The 20564-nt window shown below is 38.6% G+C and overlaps 1 protein-coding gene across 2 annotated transcripts in view; it reads right to left on the bottom strand.

Moving 5' to 3' along the window:
* Positions 1 to 19472, bottom strand: part of CDYL (chromodomain Y like) — a 175225-nt gene extending 155753 nt beyond the window's left edge. For both annotated transcript variants that reach the window (XR_010922471.1, XM_067562622.1), the window contains exon 1: positions 19185 to 19472. Coding sequence is in view for 1 of the 2 variants with exons in the window: in XM_067562622.1 (XP_067418723.1) it covers positions 19185 to 19208 (24 nt within the window). In the remaining variant the exon portion in view is untranslated. The remainder of the gene's footprint in view (positions 1 to 19184) is intronic.
* Between the last annotated feature and the right edge of the window lie 1092 nt (positions 19473 to 20564).

The following is a 20564-nucleotide window of genomic DNA, read 5'->3' as shown; positions in this document are numbered from 1 at the left end:
ATTCAGGGAAGTTCTCTGGCCTGTGTTATGCAGGAGGTCAGACTAGAAGATGACAATGATCCCTATCAATCTTTATCTATGAATCTATGACTTTTGAATGCTTGACTCTGCAATCTAATTAATGGTCTTATAAAAATATATATATATTTTATATGTAAATTTCAAGATTGAAAGGAACAGAGAATGACAGACAGACTTGCATAAGATCTCGGTCCTGAAAAGTTCACGATTCTGAAGTTCACGGGCATGCCAGTTTCTAAATTATACTGCAGAAACAGTGCAGTCAGACTATGATGCTTTACAGAAGTTTAGGGCTTATCTATACTTGGAAATTAACTGAAATAGAATTCCAGAATAATTATTTTGGTATAAGTCCCAGTGTGGATACTCTGATTCCACTTTGGTAGTGGAGTAAGCTAAATAGGGGGTGTGTGTGGGGTGAAGCGCTTTTACTCTGGAATAACTATTTCAGTAAATTTCCAAGTGTAGACAGGCCCTTAGTCAACAAATTGTAATCACCCATGCTGAAATATCAATCCCATAGCTTTAGTGTTGTCTGAGTTATAAGTATCTAATCGAAAGAAGGTTTTGTGTGTTGTATTCCTGAACAACACCTCTGAACTACTGCAGAATAAACACTGTAGAGTAACCATGTCACAAGAAACTAGCAGCAGTTTCAATTGCATTAAATTACTTTTTATGTTTATGATAATGACTAAAAAGTGTCAAATATACAGTGTCAAGGAAACTATTGTTTAAATTGTTTCTAATGTGATCTCCTGACATGCTTCCCCCAGCTTTAGTAACATTCAGAATATTCAATATATCAGTTAATTTTCAGTTGACTTCCTTAAATATTAGAGGTAACACACATCTAATCTTTAACCTTCCACCTGAAATGTGAATGATTAAAACAAAATATCACCAAATTTAATACAGGTAGATACTAAGGCTTGGTCTGCACTATCAATGTATGATGTTATAACTATATTGCTCAGAAGTATTGAAAGTCCTCACCTCTGAATGATGTAGTTATACCAACCAAAAGACAGCGCTGTGTCGATGGGAAGGCTTCTCCTTTTGACGTAGCTACCGCCTCTTGAGGAGCTGGAGTACCTACATTGATGGGAGAAGCTCTTCTGTCGGCCTATGTAGCATCTTCACTAAGCACTGCAGTTGCGGTGTAGACAAACCCTAAGAATGCTAGCCTTCTATGTTTCAAGACACTTAGTTTCTCCAACTACTTTTGTACATGCTTTTAAAGAAGGGAAGAGTGTGGAGGGCTGAGTACACCTTATTATTTAGCAACTAATTACTTGTACACTAGAAAATGATCTATACGATAGATACAGATGTTCGGGAAAATACAAGGTACAGAACACCATCTGGGCCTTACCAAGGAAGGGTAAAGATGTACTAAACCCACAACGTAAGAAAGGGAGACAAATTTCAACCTCATTAAGAAGTAATTAAACAAATCATCTTGTCTCGCTTTCTTCCAATGGGCTGAACACACATGCATAAGAAATAAGCATTCATTGTATAGTGTGAATGAAATAATTCCAAATAAATCATATTAAGATTAGATTATAGCAACAGTACACAACCACACCTTAGGAAGCAGCAATCACAATACACAATCGCCACCACTTTAAAATGTCATTTTGTAGTCACATTGCACCTTCTTGCAATAATATTAAAGAATCATCTAAATCCATAATGATGCCTAGTAATGGCATGCAATTTTAAATGCTAAAATGAACAGTCTCCTTTTAATACCATACATAGCCTTTGAAGAAGTTGTGTGAAATTATGACAAACATATCTCTTGAAAAATAGAGCCTCAGCTTCTAAAGCTGTTAATTTTTATACTTGTAATAATTATGTTAACAAGCAGCCTAGTAATCTGAATAACTTTTTACACATTAATTAAAAGAAAGGTACTGAAGAGAAGCAAGAAGAGCCATAACAGTGTGCAAAAATCAATCTGTCCAAAACTCAAATATAAAACTTTATTAGCTTTCTAAGCCAAAGACTCATAGACTCTAAGAACAGAAGAGACCAATATGATCATCTAGTCTGACCTCCTGCGTAATGCAGGCCGCAGAACCTCACCCACCCACTCCTGTTCTAAACCTCTAACCTATGACTGAGTTATTCAAGTCCTCAAATCATGGTTTAAAGACTCTAAGGTACAGAGAATCCACCAGCAAGTGAGCCTTGACCCATGCTGTAGAGGAAGGTGAAAACCCCTCAGAGCCTTTGCCAATCTGCCTTGGGGGAAATTCCTTCCCGACCCCAAATATGGCGATCAGTTAAACCCTGAGCATGTGGGCAAGACTCACCAGCCAGACACTCAAGAAAGAATTCTCTGTAATAACTCAGAGCCCACCCCATCTAACATCCCTTCACAAGCCATTGACATATCTACCACCAGTAGTCAAAGATCAGTCAATTGCCAAAGTAGGTTGTCCCATCATACCATCCCCTCCTTAAATTTATCAAGCTCAGTTTTGAAGCCAACTAGGTTTTTTGCTCCACTGCTCCCCTTGGAAGGCTGTTCCAGAACTTCACTCCTCTGATGATTAGAAACCTGCATCTAATTTCAAGTCTAAAACTTCTTGATGGCCAGTTTACATCCATTAGTTATTGTGTCCACATTGGCGCTGAACTTAATTCCTCTCCCTCCCTAGTATTTATCCCTCTGATGTATTTATAGAAAGCAATCACATCTCCCCTCAAGCTTCTTTTGGTTAGGCTAAACAAAGCAAGCTCTTTGAGTCTCCTTTCTTAAGGCAGGTTTTCTATTCCGCAGATCATCCTAGTAGCCCTTCTCTGCACCTGTTCCAGTCTGAATTCATTTTTCTTAAAACACACAAGTCATAAAATGCAAATAATTTAACAAAAAATGTAATCCAGGTGTTCAAATATTAGAATAAAGCTTATATACATTTTAGATGTGTAAGTTGGTGAATATATGAAAAAATAATGTTGCATTTGGACGTCTATAGCAGAATATCTTAACAGCAAAAAAGAGAACTCCTCTATTTAAATTCTATTTTTCTCTCAGCTGCTATCTAAAACTAGCAGGAAAATATCTGAAACCTATGTATAAATTCCAAACAACAAATTCCTTCTGGAGTAATGGACTCATGCACATCGAAGAAAATACAGGCTAAACTTAAATAGAATGGTACAGGTAGGACTAGAACTAACCTCTGACCACAGCAGAAGCTTTACACACTCCACGTGTAGAGCCAAATCTTGCCATCGGTTACACCCATGCAAATCCATTGACTTGAATTAAGTTTCTTGAGTGTATTAGAATACAATATGGCTTTGGCCAGCAATAAAACATAAAAACTGTGTCTATGCCAATTAAAATGAAGTAGCACAACGCAATATTCTTTCTTTGGGATTCTACACGGAAAATGCATTCAAAAAGGATTCTGACAATCCTATGAAGAAAAGCTCTGTGGATCTCTAAAGCCCATGTCTTTCACCAACAAAAGTTGGTCCAATAAAAAATGTTCTCACTCATCTTGTCTTCCTAAAATCCTTTGGCAGACAAGTCTATAACCCAAATATTAAGACCTACTTTAAACTTTTTACACTGCTTTTAAAGTAAATAAGTCTAGATGCAAAAACGGAGGTGGTTAAAATTAGCTATACAACTTAAATACTGCAGCCTACACTGCTATACAGGAAGAATAACTCTCCTGGTCAAAATATTTGGCTTTTCAATGAGCTGACCTATCAGGTCAATTGCTTACCATGTAGATTCTTTCCTTGCTGGAAGAAATGTATTGTCATCTCCTTTAACAAATAGCACCATATTGTTCCCAGCTGGTTGCTAATTTATGTAATTGTCATGAGAAAATGTTTTCAAAATCAAGTGCAGAAGATGTACACTTTGCTTGGGGTATTATATTTTCTTTCATTTTAATACACACACTTTATAAAAATGCATGCCCAAGTTTCTCTCTCTCTTTTATATGATTTATATGTATACAGAAAGCTATATTCAAATATATTTTACACACAAACAACCCTTGACTAAACCTGCATGCCTTGGATACTGAAGGCACCTTGGCCAGTGTTGGTAGACAGCCTATATTTTTCATAGACTCCTAAATTTTAATGCCAGACGAGACCATTATGATCACTAAGTCTGTCCTTCTGCATCATAACAAAGGATACAGATTTTCACCCAGTAATTCCTGCATCAAGCCCACAACTTCTGCTCGAGCTATTGCATATCTTTTACAAAGACATCCAATCTTTATTTAAAGATTGCAAGCAATACAGAATTCATCACATCCCTAAATACATTATTCTAATGGTCAATTACCCTCTTTGTTAAATATTTGAACCATATTTCTTTCTAGTCTGAATTTGTCTATATTCAGCTTCCAGACACTGCATTATGTTATGCCTTTGTCTGTTGTATTAAAGGACTCTCTCGTACCAGAAATCTTGTCCCACATAGAGGCCATTATCTAGTCACCTCTTAACCTTGTCTTTGTTAAACTAAACAGATTAAGCTTCTTCTTCAGGTTCTCACTGTGAGGCAGATTTTTCAGATTTCAGATCATTCTTGTAGTTCTTTTCTGAATCCCTTCCAATTTGTCAATATCCCTTTAAGACTGTGCCACCAAGACAGGACACAGCATTCTAACTGTGATAAGACTAATGCTGTACACTGTGAGTAATAACATCCTCTACCCATTTCTGATTAATATATCCCCACTTCTGCATCAAAGGATGCACATGTGCTCTTACCCACCACATCACATGGCAACCTCATGTTCAATTGGGTATCCATCATGACCCCTCAATTCTTTTTTGAGATAGTGATTTCCAAATACAATCTCTCCTTCTGTAAGTGTGACCTACAATCTTGGTTACTAGACACATGACCTTCCCTTTAGCTGTATTAAAACACGTTGTTTGAATGAACCCAGATTGCTTTTTTTCAGTCCTCTGGAACTTTCCCAAATATTCGAAGATTTGTTAAATATCAACAATCAGTGCTTCAGTCTGCTCCTCAGCCAATTTTTAAAACTTCTGAATGCAAGCTATCTGGTCCTGTACATTTTAAAATGTTTAACTTTAGCAGTTCTGTTTACCATCCTCCCTAGTTACAGTTGGAATATGAAGTATTTCATTACCACTGTAAACTGAATACATCATCTAACCTCTTTCTGAATACAGAACAAAAATATTTATTGAATATTTCTTTTTCTGCATCACTGACAATTTTATCAACCCTATCTAGCAACAGACCTATTCTGTTACTAGGATTTCTTTTGTTTTTTATATAATTTTTAAAAAGCCCTCGTATTGTCCTTTACTATTGGCCATAGAGTTTTCATTCATTCCTTTAGCTTCTCTTATCAATTGTCTGCGATTCATGACTGCTAAGTTATAGCCATTGTTGTCAGCTACCACTTTTGTATTTGTTATTTATATTGGGGGGTTTTTCATTGCTTTATCTTACTTCTTACTCAGGGTAAAGACTTCTGTTTTGATAGCAGAATTGTGTTTTTGTAAAGTTTTTTTTTTTTAAATCTCCCAATTGTCATACACATTTAAAAATTTAAATAAAATAATTTTTGTCCATTGTTATTGTTTTCAGCTTCAGGAAGATGGCCCTTTTTAAAAAAATGCCAAGTATATATATTAGTAGTCAGGATTACGTTCTCTTTGGACATAAGATCTAATAAGAATAAAAATAAGATCTAATATAGATTCTAATATAGAATATTATATACTAATATAATATATATAATATAATAATTATTATATATAATATAATATAATATAATAATAATTCTATATAATAATATATAGAATATTAGAATATAGAATTACCTTGGGTAGGATGTAATGCTTTTTGTGATCTAAAATTTAGATGATTTTCTAAATGCTAAGGAAGTTTTACTAGTATCTGCATAAGACCTCCAGTTTGAAATACATGATGGTGCAGTTTTTTTTTTTCTACACATCATGACTAGTTGTTTGTTTAGAGTATGGTTCATCCTGTTTACGAGTCTGATTTGGTAGTCTATAACAGTTTCCCATCAGCACCCCATCTTGTGATTTGTCAGAATATTGATCTACTGTATAAGCATTTCAGGTCCTGCATTTCTGAATTGTCAATTATTCTAAAGCACGTAATGGTAGTTTTGATACAGAATAACACCTGCTCTGTTTCTGCCTACAGGATCCATCTTAAATAGGGTGTGTATTCAATGATTTTAACATCCCAGTCATGTGAATCCTCCCACCATGTTTCAGTAATATCTGTTGTGTCAAATTTCTTTTAGTAAATGAGCACTTGAAATTCTTCAGATTCATTACTCAGGCTTCTATCATTGGTACACAGGCAATTAAGGAATTTCTTTTCTCTACTTCCCTTGAAACCTTGATTCTTTCCACTCATGAAACCTTGAGCCTGAATTATATTTTTGCCTCGTATGAGGGTGCAGTGACCATTTCAAGATCACAGATAAAGAAACACAACACTGGAAAGTTGTACATTGTTGGAAAGCTGGGATTCACAGAGTATTTTTAATCTGGTGCTTCATGAAAAATCAGAATTTAACTCACATTCTGAGTACACTTTTGCCTTTCCAACCCCATTCTTCAATTCCAACTTGATTTTACTTGCCACTATCTTGAGAATGATTAGAGCTAGAACTAATAGTTGTAATCCCAATTTTCAAATGATATAAAACAATGATAACCTGAAGCTCATACTACCAAAGTGATGCTGGAAGTGAATTAGAGGGGAAAAGCAAAGAAAAACAAGCAACTACTTGTTTTCAGAATGTAGTTCTAGCCAGACAAGTGAGTAAAAATAGCATCATGGATTCCATCTTTAGTACTTCAATTATTTCCATATCTAGCACACCTAGCATTCAAGTACAAAGGAGTTTTTAAACTGCCAACACTGCCAACTCAGCATAGGCTTGGAAAGTCAAGTTGGGTACCTTCCATCTTGCCTATCTCCACCCGTAATAGAGGATCTATAGGCAAACTGTACCATCAATTACACCTGGGCAATCCAACAGTTTTCAGCTTGGGTTTGCACAGGTGTCTGAGTCCATAACTGGAATACAGTAGGATTGCATAGGTAAAAAAGGACTTAATTTGGTCCACAAAATTTACATTACTGGTGATGTTCTCCAAGAGGGAAAAATCCAGAACTTTTAATAAACTACATGACTACCATGTTTGAAACTTTATTTTCTAAAATGTTTGTGGTGAATGAACATTATGTATATCTCATCAGTAGTGTCACACAAAATTCAGAAAAATGTTAGCATTTATACATCCTAGCTCTTGAAGGGTCAGAGGCCACTCGAGTCCCATGTAGTTGCTGAAAATTTCCCATTTTCATGCGAAAGAGTGAAGTTATAGTGAAGAAAACATCAGACTTAAGAAGAAAGATACAAGTCCACTTCATTGGGATGTGTAGCTCCTCTTGATGCCATCACAAGTAGCAGTGCACATTCATCAATATGGGACTCCGTGTCCTCTCAGATTTTGCTGGGAGTTGGAACCAGTTGAGGGACAAATACTAAACTTTTCTTAAAGCTCCCCAAAACTATTGAAGTTTGATCAACATTCAACTACAAAGAAAGATTGAAAAAATCAGTTACGATTTTTTATCCCTTGCTCGGGTAGGGAAACATTTTGGTGAGGTCAGGATAAATGCTTTCAGGATCCATTAATTTTCCCTAAGTTTCAGCACCACTACTACTCAACTACATTCATCCACTAGTATCACCACTCAGTACACACAGTCTCCAGGACCATGCCATCAGTAGGTAGACAGGTGGATCATCCTCCACCAGACAAGGGAAATAGAAGGAGTAGGCATTTGCCTTCATGGCAAATACCTAATATCTCAGTGGCAGTGGGGGAGAAGAGAGAGAAAGGTAGGGAGGAGGCCTTTCTATTGTGGCTTGTGCTTGTAGTATAGTTTCCTTGCATGTGACACAGTCAATCTGACTCAGTGCACATCCATGCATACACCATATTATTATTATAAACGTGACTGGTAGCACTGTCTATTATTAAGCTTGCCTAACACTTCCCATTATTAAACCCTATTTTCAGTTGTTTATAACTTTGCCAGACTTTAACTATTTGGGCTGAGACATTCCAAGCTAGGTATCTGCATTTTGTGAGGAAAATTACAGACAAAGCAGCTCAGCTACTTCCAAGAATGACGCTAAGGAAAAATATATTGTTTTATCTATGTTAAAAAGTTCTGGTGACATTTTCTTGAAAAGCTTTAGCAATCCCATGCATTGGAGGAGAGACTTGAAATTTGGCAGTGGGGTGGCCTTTGAATTAGGGATGTACTTTTTGCCATCCCCATGAAATTGTGCTAAAATTTGACCAAGTTATACATTTTTTAAAAATTGCAATTTGCACTTGCTCAGTACAGACTTGATAGAGCTTTGCAGCTTCATTTCCCAAAGATTCCATCCACACCAAGCATCCTCCAACCAATGGTGTAGGGGGCCTAGCAGGAATTTCCTTATCATTACAGTTCCCGACTACACCAGGGCATGTCCAAACCCAAGAAATGAGATCTGTCTCTCCTGCGCTCTCAATGATCTCCTCCTGCTGATGAATCTGAAGCTGCCTGAATCAACTACAGAGAGGACAAGAGTCAGACCTGAATCGGAGGTGGGGAGGAAGGGAGAGAAGAAGAGGAAGAACTGGCTAGATAAGGAGACTGGAACAAAAAGCTGGGAAGGGGTGGATTAATTATGTGCAAATTAACAAGGTTTTATTATATTGTACTGGATTACAAATAGGTTTTAGGTGTATGGTTTTGAAAAATGTATGAAATAGTAGGTCTTTAGTATCACTATTTTTCTGCAGCCATGGATGTAAACTGCCAAAGCAAACAAACAACTTCTTGATGCACTGACTTCCATGCTTCAATAATCTTTCAGCCAACTGCCTTAGCATACCACATCCCAAAGAAAAGTCCTTCAACTCTTGAATTTATACCTTCTCTCTTAGAATAAAAGTATTTTGTTCTTAAGAAATTGAAGCCAAATAAGAGCATACCTTGAGAGAGACAGTGAGCCCAACATGGCAGACAACAAAATAAAACCAAAGTTCTGTAACATCAAGTAAGAGGCTATCTTTCTCGTATAAGTTTTGCCAAGAGACATTTCTCTTACATGAATAAAATAAACTTTGATACCGAGCCATCAGAACAAAAAGATACTTATTTTCAATTTGCACTTGGAAAGCAATCCCCTTATTCTTATTGATCATCTGTAGGTTGGACAAAAATGCAGCTTTTCAACATGTTTATGCTGAAATTGCGCCTCTAGAAAACCAGAAGATGTTAAAAATTTTAGAAGCCCAAAGCTAGTTTGTCTTATCCAAACATTTCCCATACTATGCTAGAAAAGAATACAATGGACAGTAAGGATGAAAATTTCACTAGTTTGTTTTGTTTTTAAAACATGTTTCCAATCAGAGATCAAATTCTTTCCTGATCAGTGATCCAAGACAAGCACTTGAAAAACACACTGGCCCTGAAAACATTTGTACTGGTCTGCCAAGTCGTTCCAAGTCCTGGCATCTGTATGGCAAAAAAAACTGTGACTTTTTTTTAATCCAAACTGTTAACAAACAACGTTAATTTTTCATTGTAGGGCAAGGAAGACTAATTTACTGAAATACAAATAATCCATAAACTACAGTAAATGTTTATCTAATATAGTGGTTGGCAGTTTCAAATACCAAGTAATGGTCAAATATTGAGTAATGGTTTCTGGAATTCATTATTACAATTTGTTTTATTGTATCTACAAAACCTTTTTCTTTCTTTTCTTTCATTTCATTTGTTTGTTTTTTTTAAACACCAAAAATCTGGTCATACAAGACAACTAGATTTTATTTTGCTATACGGATCATACATACGAATCTTGTCTCAGTTACAAATTTTACAAGTCTTCACTGGCATTGTGAAGCTATGCTCCTGGGCAGGTCATTGCCAGGGAATGAACCTAGAATATCTGCATCTAAAAGTATCTCCACTGCTTAAGCTAAAGGAGCAAGGATGAAATCCTGGTTCCACTGAAGTCAATGACAAAACACTCAATGACTTCATTAGATCCAGAATTATAACCCAGACCTATTAGCTCAGAGGAAGTAACAGACACATAAACCTGTATATGGTCTAGTCTAGAGAGGGACAATTGTTGTTAGCATTGGATACAATTGTGCAAATTTAACTGTGAACAGAATCAGCTTCTGCAGTTGGAATGTAGTTAACAACTCTAACAATTCAGCACACATTCTTGCAGCTGTTTTAACTCCATAGGACTAACTGGAGGAAAAGTTATTCCTGCCACTAAAGCAAGCAGCTATTACTTCAATAGACAAGATATCTGATACGAAGGTGCCATCTTTACATAACTTTTCATCGGAGAACCACACTTTTAAACCAAACCAAAACACACATATCTAAAGCCACAGAATCTTGAACGGAACCTTGTTTCACTGCAGTCAGCACATTACAACGTGAAAGTCTTTGTTTTGTTTTAAACATTCTTATAATTTTAGCTCAATGGTCAACTGAAATGCATACCTATATAATATTTTAATGGACAAAGTCTTGCTGAGATAAAACACCTCTTAAAAGATATTTGATGTAACTGGACTTTAAATGATGACATTCTCTACTAAAGCCAAATCTGAAATATGCCATAACATAAGTGATTTACACAAACTAGTCTTATTCCAGAAAACAATCCCTTGTATAACTGATGATTACCAAAATAGTAAAAAGAAATTACCTTGCCTGCAAAAGAAAAAAGCAAAAAAACCCACAACTCTTGATACCAGAAGCATAAAAGAAGTCATGTGATTTTAAAAAACTTAGCATTTTCCCCACACCATATTTCAGAACAGTCTGGAGAAAAACTCAAATGGTCTCAATGTGTGTCTGTGTGTCTCAAAAGCAGAGAAATCTGGAAGCTAAGAGACTTCTTATTTCAGGTTTTGTTTGTTTGTTTTTTAAAGGGACTGAATAGTGGTGTACCATGTAAATGTGGCAGGGCCACTTAAATTCACAACAACATGTCCTTGAGGCAAGGAGAACCATACAAGTCACTAACCCATTTTATCATTATATTTTATACAACAAGTTTTAAAGTGTACAAAGTGACACTGAAACATCACAAAAAATGATAGTTATAGTAATTACTTTGTTTCATTATTTAAGAGAACAAGTAGACAGTTAAAAAGGTATTGAGTGAAAATGCAAGTGGTTTTCTTTCACATTTTATACTAACAAAATGGCTATAAAATCATTAAAAAAAATGTGAAACCTACCTTAGGTTAAGAAAATGGTTTTCATTAATATCCATATTTATATGTATTAATCCATCTTTTCAAACATCTACTGTAAAAGATCTACAGTAGACCACCTCTAAAAAGACACATGCAAGTCTACCGAAGATGTTTATCAAAACAGTAATTACTCTTCATAGAGTATTGGACCAACCTTCATTAGAGAGTCTTATGCTAGCTTTGTTTTTCTATTAATACTGAGAACAGATCAAAGATCTTAGTTTTAAAGAATACCAAATTGTTTTATAAATATTAAGAAAAGTCCACCAAGAAAAAAAAGTACACACAAAATTAAGTGTCCTGGCCATTGAAGCTACATTTATTTATGAAAAAACACATAAATGACTAATAATATTGTAGGTCAATATAAAGTGTATACAAAAATTAAGATATATGCCAAAGGGAAACACTGGTCCATCTTTAATATTAATTAGCAAATAAAAACTACGTTTAGTGACATTTTACACAGTAAAGGAAACGAACAAGCTATTCAACAAGATTTACAAGCAACTGCAAGTGCCAAGTGAACGGGAGAAAAGTGATAATAGAACCGATCTATAAAAAAGGAGATAGGAGTGAGTGCAAGAACCACAGAGGAATCATCTTATTGAGCATTCCAGGAAAAAGCATTCATTCCGCTCTGCAATGTCCTGCTGAAGAGGAATGTGGATGCAGTGCTTACAGATGAAGAGGCAGGATTCAGACCAGAATGAAGTACAACTTTTTGATAAGATAGATATTGGAGAAATATATAGAACACAACCAAACCTGTTACAACAATTCTATAAGACTTCAAATAGGCTTTCGATAGCATTTTGTAGAAAGGATTATGGAAAGTCTTAAGAATGTATGGCATCCCTGAAATTGATCAAGTCAATAGAAAACATCTACAGCAAGTCCACGAGTGTGGAAAGAGTAAACAAGAAGCTGAAGGATTGGTTCAGACTGACAGTAAGGAGTGAGACAAGGATGCATATTACCGCCAGATTTGTTCAACTTGGTACTGGAAGCAGTAATGCCTGTAGCACTGAGAGAGGGAATGAGAAGAGTCATGCTATGTGGTAGATAGTGAATAACCTTAGATCCACAGATGATATTGACCTCATAGCATTGACCAAGGAGGATTTACAGAGAATAACCTCATTCGGCTCCATCATCACTGCTAAGTTGTTGGACAGGGAGCAAAGAAAAGAAGAGAAAAAGTGACAGTTAAGATTGTGACAAGACAAATCTCATCCACCCAAAATCTAAGTACAGAAAATAATATGTTAAGGGGAAAGATTTGTGCATTTCTTTCTGCCCGCATATTATTAACAATGTTGTAGGCAACACATCAACACTCCATAAGACTTTCACTTCCATTTTGAACAGATACCCAAAAGAAATACATCACCGCCCCTCCCCCATCTCAACAAATTTACACTCTAACACAATACCTTAACAGTGACCTTTTATGCTTTTAGATCAACAGATCAGCAATCTGACTGCCACATATTCAGAAAGTTATTTTGCCTTAACACTGTTGAGGTAAATCTTAAGCTTTTGCAATAAGTGCAAATTTGTTGAGGATTGCGTGCTTTTGGGTATTTATTTGAGATGGAAGTAAAAGCCTTATAGAGCTACAGTGTGTGTTATCAACAGTGCTTTAGGCAACCAGGGGTGGAAAAGAACACTCAAGTCTTTCTCCTTAATCTTAAAAGCATGGAAATAAGTTTAGTGTGGAAGGGGCATGTCCTGCCACAACCTCAGCTATCACTAAACTTAGGAGGTTTTTATCCACCCAAATTTCCCAGTGGTTGTTTAGTTTTAGATACAGTTTTGGTGCACCTCAGTGGATAGCTCCCAAGAGTCATGGAGAAGCACAGCTGCATTTGTTTCATAATCAAAGAAAGAAACTGAGCTGCTGAAGGTGCTCCTGACTACATCAACATTCCTGAAGACCGTGAGATGCTTTAGTAAATTTTGTGTGTCTAACATTTTATTCTCATTTAAAAGTTAATGAAAGTGGTATAGCAAGAGCAACTCTCCATGATGAAATAACCTATCGGCTGACATAAACTTCTGTGAAAGAGTCTATGTAATCTACAAGCATGATGGCCACCACCTTGGCCAACATTGAACCAATGACCTCCAGAACAAAACAAAACAAAAAAAAAAAAAAAAAAAAAAAAGAGTCTTTTTAACTTGTGCTAGAGAGCCAGGCTCTCAATAGGAGCTGTCTCAGATTCACATCCCCTATGGACTGGGCACAAAGAGGGGCACATACACTCACCCTAGTGGATTACCAAAGCAAAATGTGAGACAAATTAATGAAATGTGAAATATGGGTATTTTGGTGATACACACCATCAATACTGTTTTCAAGTACAAAAACTGATTAAAAATGGTCTTTCCATTTTGTGATTTATATGCAACTATACTATCCTTCCACAGTGGAACAGCAGGATTTGAATCCCTTGACCTTCGGATCCCTCGTTTAGGCCCTTACTGTTTGAGGCACAAAAGTAATTGCTAGTGCCTTTCTAGCTACTGGAGAAAATGATCACACTCACAGTGGGTTTCACAACTATTTACTAGTCAGCAACAGAATATTGGGGATCAGGAATCTATCCTTTGTTCTGGGAGAGGAGGAGTGTGAATTACGGTGGTTGGAGATAGGATAACCCAAACTGGTTTAGCCACTGTCTGGTGCATGTTACAGACCTGGGTTCTGTGCCTACAATAACCCTCTGTAAATTCTTCATTAACTAATTTTAAAAAATGGGAGGGAGCAGTGGCTTTTCCCTACCTATTTTCTATGTTGGCCGTCTTCAATAAGGGTCGTGAATTGCATGAGAATTTAAAGATCACTTAGATGCAAGATTTAAACTCCTTGTGTCTTTTTTTTTTTTTTTTTTTTTTTATAAGGAGGATCTTTACTCTAGGCTACAGGGGTTATCTGGTTGGAGAAGGACAGGTAAACTCTCTCTGCCCCCCTTCAAAGTGAAAAATGGAAGTTACACCATAGCACATTTGTTGTCAAATAAAAATTTGACTTGTCAAGTTGGTGCACCAAGCAAACATCATGGCTAGAAAGTTGTAAAGCACTTTATAGATAAACAACACCTAACTGATATTCTAGGAATCAGCACATGCGGAGTAACAATGTGGCCAAAGAACGGGTGCAAGAGTATTTTATATTTCTTGTTAGAGAGGAACAGAGCAAAAAGAGAGACACTCCATTGAAAAAAATCACCCAAATGGGAGACTAACTCTTATTTTCTATATCAATTCATTTTTTTAATCAAAACACCAAGAAAAATGTCAATGGTACTCAAAGTTTATACTGTGTTTTGATTTTTGCCATTTCCATGAGATTTTTTAAAAATAAAATGAAGGTTTAAATTTCCTGTTAAAACTGAACTCTAGAACCCAACCCGCACTATGATCCCAATACCAATGCACCATAATATGTGGAAAGAACCATGTGTTTAAGTAGATATTTCCCATAAAGCATCCAGGAAAAAGTTTTTAAAATAGCACTATTTCAGAAATATGCATACGAGCAGTAGTTCTCTGTAGCCCAAGTATATTTTATGCCTAGGATCAAAACTGTACACACAGTTTGTGATTTTCATAGATTTTAAGGCCAGAACGATAAGAGATGACCTCTTATATAACACAGGCAATAGAATTTCATCTTGTTACTTCTGTAATGAGCCCCAACTTGTGATTTCACTAAACCTGTGTAGATTTTTACATTATTTCTTTGAGATTACATACTCTCTTTTGAAGTGAAGTTTTACATATGTTCAAGAAACACATTAAGGGTGAAAATACATTTTTAAAAGGCTCTTGAATGTTGTTCTTTCCTTACTATAAGCATATGAAAATTAGTCCGAAAATGTGGACTGCAATGGTTGAAACATGTAAACCTCTAATATTTGTAATGGAAAGAGACTTGATAGATGTTAAGTCATTTCATGATTAGAGTTATGAACAATGACAAAGTGAAAAACAAAATCAAAAGCAGGAATGTTACACATTAGCTAAGTTCAGGTGGATCTGGTTTCCATTCCTTCCTGATAAAACCCAAACGCACTGGTTTAACAAAAGCAAATTCTGACCCAGACGGTGATTGTTCATTAAGAGAAATTCATCCAGTGGGACAAGTAAATCCGGAGCTGTGGCATCAATAGAAATGTTTATAGGCAGAATGGAAACACTTAGTATCTAATCACACTACACTCTCCAAGAGCCACAAAATAATTCACATCACTTCCACCGAACAAAAATTTAGAAACAAGAGTGTTTAGGGGAACTGCATACTAAATGCCAGACTTTTTTGTTTGTTTTGTTTTGTTAAGCTAGCTGTTAACATGCAATTGTACCTTGAAACATGAAGGTTATCCGTTGCAATGTTTCTAACACAACTCTCTCACACCACCAACTATATGGAATTATTTTAATCCCAATCACCACTACAGAGCTCTGCCAGAAAGGGTTAGGCAAACCACTATGAAGTACTTACAACCTGCTTTGCAGTTGAGCTGTCTAGATAATTTGGGATCAATAGTTCCCCCACTGCCTCAACAAAAACTATCAACTATCAGCTTGCATTAGGCCGGTGTCAGTAAAGCAATGAGAATTGGTCAAGGTCTTTCATAAACACTGAATAGATGAGAGTGAAATAAACCAAACTGTAGGAGAAACTAGCCCTAATCTTTGCTTAAACAGCTGAAAATATGCATAGGATCTTCAAAAAGGTGAGTGAATTGGGGTTGAAGAAAGGGAAGAGGAGATGTTATAAAAAAAAGAGTAAGTCAGACCTTCTCATGTAGATAAATTTGGGAAAAAGTGAGAGGGACCTTTCCTTCACTTGTCTTGTCCATCAATTTCCCCAGGTCCATTCAGTTCCACAACTGTAATGTCAGCTGAAAAATTAGGTAGGGCTTTTTGATGGTAAAACACTCACTTGCCATAACCACAGATACAGTCAAGATCACTTCTTTTGTTTACTATCCAGCAGGAAAGAGAAAAAACCCACAAATGATCTCTGATGTCTCTCCTCAATGAATGTTTCAGATTTTCTTCTAATCTTGCATTCTTTCTTGAGCAATTAGTGGCCATTAAAACTGCCCCTATAAAAGTTCATGAACCAACAATATCTAGGATCTACAGCTTGTCCAAAGTAATTTTTCCAATGTTTTGGCATCTTTCAAATTGTCCGTGTTTGAATTACAGATCTTGAACTCTAACCATGCTTCCTCTCTCCAGAGGCAATATCATCAATAACAAGAGTAAAAAAATCCTCCCATACAGTGACTGAATGACCAATGCTTCTGAATTTTTAATCTTACTTTCAAAATTCTCAATTTATGGGGGTTTTTTTGTTTGTTTGTTTTTTTGTTTGTTTGTTTTTTTAAAGAACTGGGCTTTTTTAATGGGTTTGGGTTTTTTTTGTTTTCTTTTTTGAGAACTGGGTTTTTTGACACCAGAATGCTTACTGTCATTGTTAGACTGATTAACATTCTCAGATATTTGATTATCATCTCTTGATCAAAAAAGAATTAATATGGAAAAATAGGGATGAAATCACATTTGATAGGGCATGACTTTGGACTTCATATTACTGAATGCAAAGAATAATATAGCACGTTAATTAAAATACAACCCACAAAAACAACCCAAGAAGCAGAATTAGAAATCCTCAGTTTACACAGTTGTCGTTTAATGAATTCCAGTTACCTATAAAAGCATTCAACATCTTATGTCTTCTGCTGGTTCAGAATTAACTGAACAAAATGTTCACCCCATTTCAGGCATTGCTGCACAGCCATGCAAAGTCCTCTCCCAGAAGAAACTTGGAAATGTTGGACAGCAATTTTGTTTTTAAATTACAAAAACAGTGACAGTTTGTCCATTTATAAGGCAGACAAGTTTTAAAATAAAAGTTTAGGTGTCTTATGCATACTTTGCACTTGTATAATTAAAGAATTAGTTTTATTTTAAAAATAAGAATGACAAAAAGTAATCCATGATATGATCCAATCGCTTTTCATGTTTTGAAAAAAGCAGGCTTTTGAGTAACAAGTGGAATAACTTGACTGCTCAGAGGACTGGCAATGAGATACAGAATCTTTCATTTAAGTCACCCTTTCAAATATAGCCTAGGTCAGTAGTGACCAAAACACACTACTATTTGGGGTCAGGTCAGTGGCCTATTTGATATGAATTTGTAGACTGAATGCAATTCCTAGTAGAATAGGACAAGAGGAGTGGGGAGGTTGATGATTTTGACACCTATCAAAACTGGTTCTCTATATGGCAGTCTCAGACATCCAATATTGGCCAGATATTGGTATCAGACAGATGGACTGTTGAGCTGATCTAGTTTAGAAACGCTTACGTTTTAAAGAGGACAAATATTGGAATGTGAATAGAGTCTAAGAGCCTGATTCCTCAAATCCTCTTGCCAGCAGAACATTCACCAAAGTCAAGGTAAGTTTTGCGCATAGAGTATTTGCCAAATTGCTCCCTAAATTTATCTTCTTACTTCTAGAGATGATCCCTTCAAGTCTCAGTTGAGCCACATTAATAAGGTGGACAAACTTGCGAAAGCTATTAACTATGATTTATCTGTCTTGGGACTAGCGGCCCTTGGTTTTCTGCACCACTAATGAGCATTAAGCCCACTTATATTTAAGTGTACAGAACATACTTTTCCTTGGTTTATATAGGTCTATTCTTGCATCATTGCACATATGTAATTCTATTATGGGTGATATACATGTACCATTAGGAAAAAAACCATCTTTTTGTGCACTCTTCTACAACCGATCTCAATAAACACTTAAAATTCCAATCTCTGATTAAAAAGTCTTATTTTAAAAAAAACCTGCCTAAATATGTATTCACCCAAGAGACAAAACCATTGTTGTCTCAAGTGAATATATATTTACCAAAGAAACCAGAATGGCTCCAGAATAATGACTGTTCTACACTCCCAGGGATGGCTTCTTGTAAAAATAAAAACAAGGAAGTTAAACCCAAGAGAAACCATGAGGCTTTTCAATTAAGGTTAAGGATGTGAAATTGACATCTCAAAGACAGGCAATTCGAAGTTAAGACTGTCATCTCATCCCATCCCTTCCCCACCCCAAGACCCCAACTCATGCCATTGCTCCCTTCAAACACTGGATGAGTGATGGTGTGTCACAGCCTTAACTTTGGCTCTCCTGCCACCTTTACCCGTCTTATTAAAGCATGTGGAGAGGAGCCGTTTTAAATTTTAATATTTTGCATCACCTGAGCTCGCTGCATGGCCAAGGCACAGGGTGGTAGCACGGTACTTTGAATACACACAGGGAGAGGAGGAAACCCGCTCCCCCCCCCCCCACCCCTCCGCCAAACACATGCAATAACTCGGCTTTACACACATTTTTGCACACTTTTGTGTGCACTCTACGCAGGGCGCTGCTGTCAGCGCTGCCCCCCCGCCACCACCCACTGGAGTCAAAGTGTTGTTGGGGAGCGCAGGCCAATGGCAACACTCCGCCGTCTCCTCCTTTCAGTCATATTTCCGTCCTCCAGCAAAACCGGGGGTGGGGGCGGGGAGGGGGGTGAGCCCGGCAGCGCGGCTGGTGGGGTGGGGAGGGGAGAGCCCCGCACACGCCGGCCGGCCGGCCGGGCCCTGCGGGGCAGCGGCAGCAGCAGCAAGTGTGGTGGTGACAAGGTTGCAATGTTTGGGAGCGCCCCGAAAGCAGGGGCGGCGGGGGGAGGGGCGGCGGCGGCGGGTGGGTCATTACCTCGTAGAGTTCCTCGGAAGCCATGCTGGGGAGTCGGGCAAGGTGGAGTTGGGGGCGGTTGGGAGATACTTTGTTTCAGTTAGTGTCTGTGTGGCCTCTCTCTCCTGCTCCTCCTGCTTCTTCTTCTTCTTCTCCTTCCTCCTCCTCCTCCTGCGCGCTGCCTCTCGCTCCCCGTCCCCGGTGCAACTCGCCGCGCCTCGCACTAAATGCCAGCGCTGCGGCGGCGGCGGCGGGGGCTGCGCGCAGAGCAGCTGCGCAACTCGCTCGCACACTCGCTCGCTCGCTCACACTCACCCTCACCCTCAGCCACACGGCGGCTCCCCGCACCCCCCACCCCTCTGTCCCCGGCACGGCAGGCTCGCCTCGCTCCCCAGGATCACTAATCGAGCGCAGAGAGAGCGCCACACGCAACCCGCTCCGGCTCGACTTCAGCCAGCCGCTTCTCGCACCATCCTCCTCCTCCTCCTCCTCCGCCTCCCCCGCTTTGATCTCCCATTGTCTGCGCGGCGCGGCGCAGGGCACCGCGGGCGGCGGCGGGCTCCGTGGGGCACGGGCCGGGCCCGGCACAGGCTGGCCGAGCGGCCATGCAGGGAGGCAGGCTGGGTTGGCTCCGCACTTTGAGGCGCGCCTGGCTGGCTTCAGACCTGGAAAGAGTTTGTCCCCCATTGGCACGCGCCTGGGCAGAAAGGGACGGGCCCGGGAGGAGAGGCGAAGCCGTGGAGAGGGGGAGTCCTCCTGTTCACTCCCCCAGGAGAAGGGAGCCTGGCCCTGCTCCCCGTGCTGAAATCCCTCCGCTCCCCTCCCCACCAGCAACATCCCCTTCCACCTACTCACCCTCCTACTACTCATCCCCATCATGATCCCTTCCACCTCTAAAACCCCTCCTGTTCCTCCTCGCCATCCCCAGTGATCCCCATCCACCTACCCACCATCTTCCCGCTCCTCCTACCCATGGCCACCACGATCCCCATCCACCTACTCATCATCTTTCCACTACTCCTACCCATGGCCACCATGATCCCCATCCACCTATTCATCTTCCTGCTCCTCCTACCCCTGGCTACCACGATCCCCATCCACCTACTCATCATCTTTCCACTACTCCTACCCATGGCCACCATGATCCCCATCCATCTACTGATTATCTTCCCGCTCCTCCTACCCATGGCCACCATGATCCCCATCCCCCGACTCATCTTCCTGCTCCTCCTACCCATAGCTACCACGATCCCCATCCACCTACTCATCTTCACAGTACTCCTACCCATGGCCACCACGATCCCCATCCACCTACTCATCATCTTCCCACTACTCCTACCCATGGCCACCATGATCCCCATCCACCTACTCACCTTCCTGCTCCTCCTACCCATGGCTACC

The sequence above is a fragment of the Emydura macquarii genome, unplaced genomic scaffold, assembly GCF_026122565.2.
Source record: "Emydura macquarii macquarii isolate MOO-44397 ecotype Brisbane River unplaced genomic scaffold, CSIRO-AGI_Emac_v2 contig_2452, whole genome shotgun sequence".
Taxonomy (NCBI): domain Eukaryota; kingdom Metazoa; phylum Chordata; order Testudines; family Chelidae; genus Emydura; species Emydura macquarii.
The sequence above is the reverse complement of the archived record's forward strand: the minus strand, read 5'-3'. Positions and strand labels throughout refer to the sequence as shown.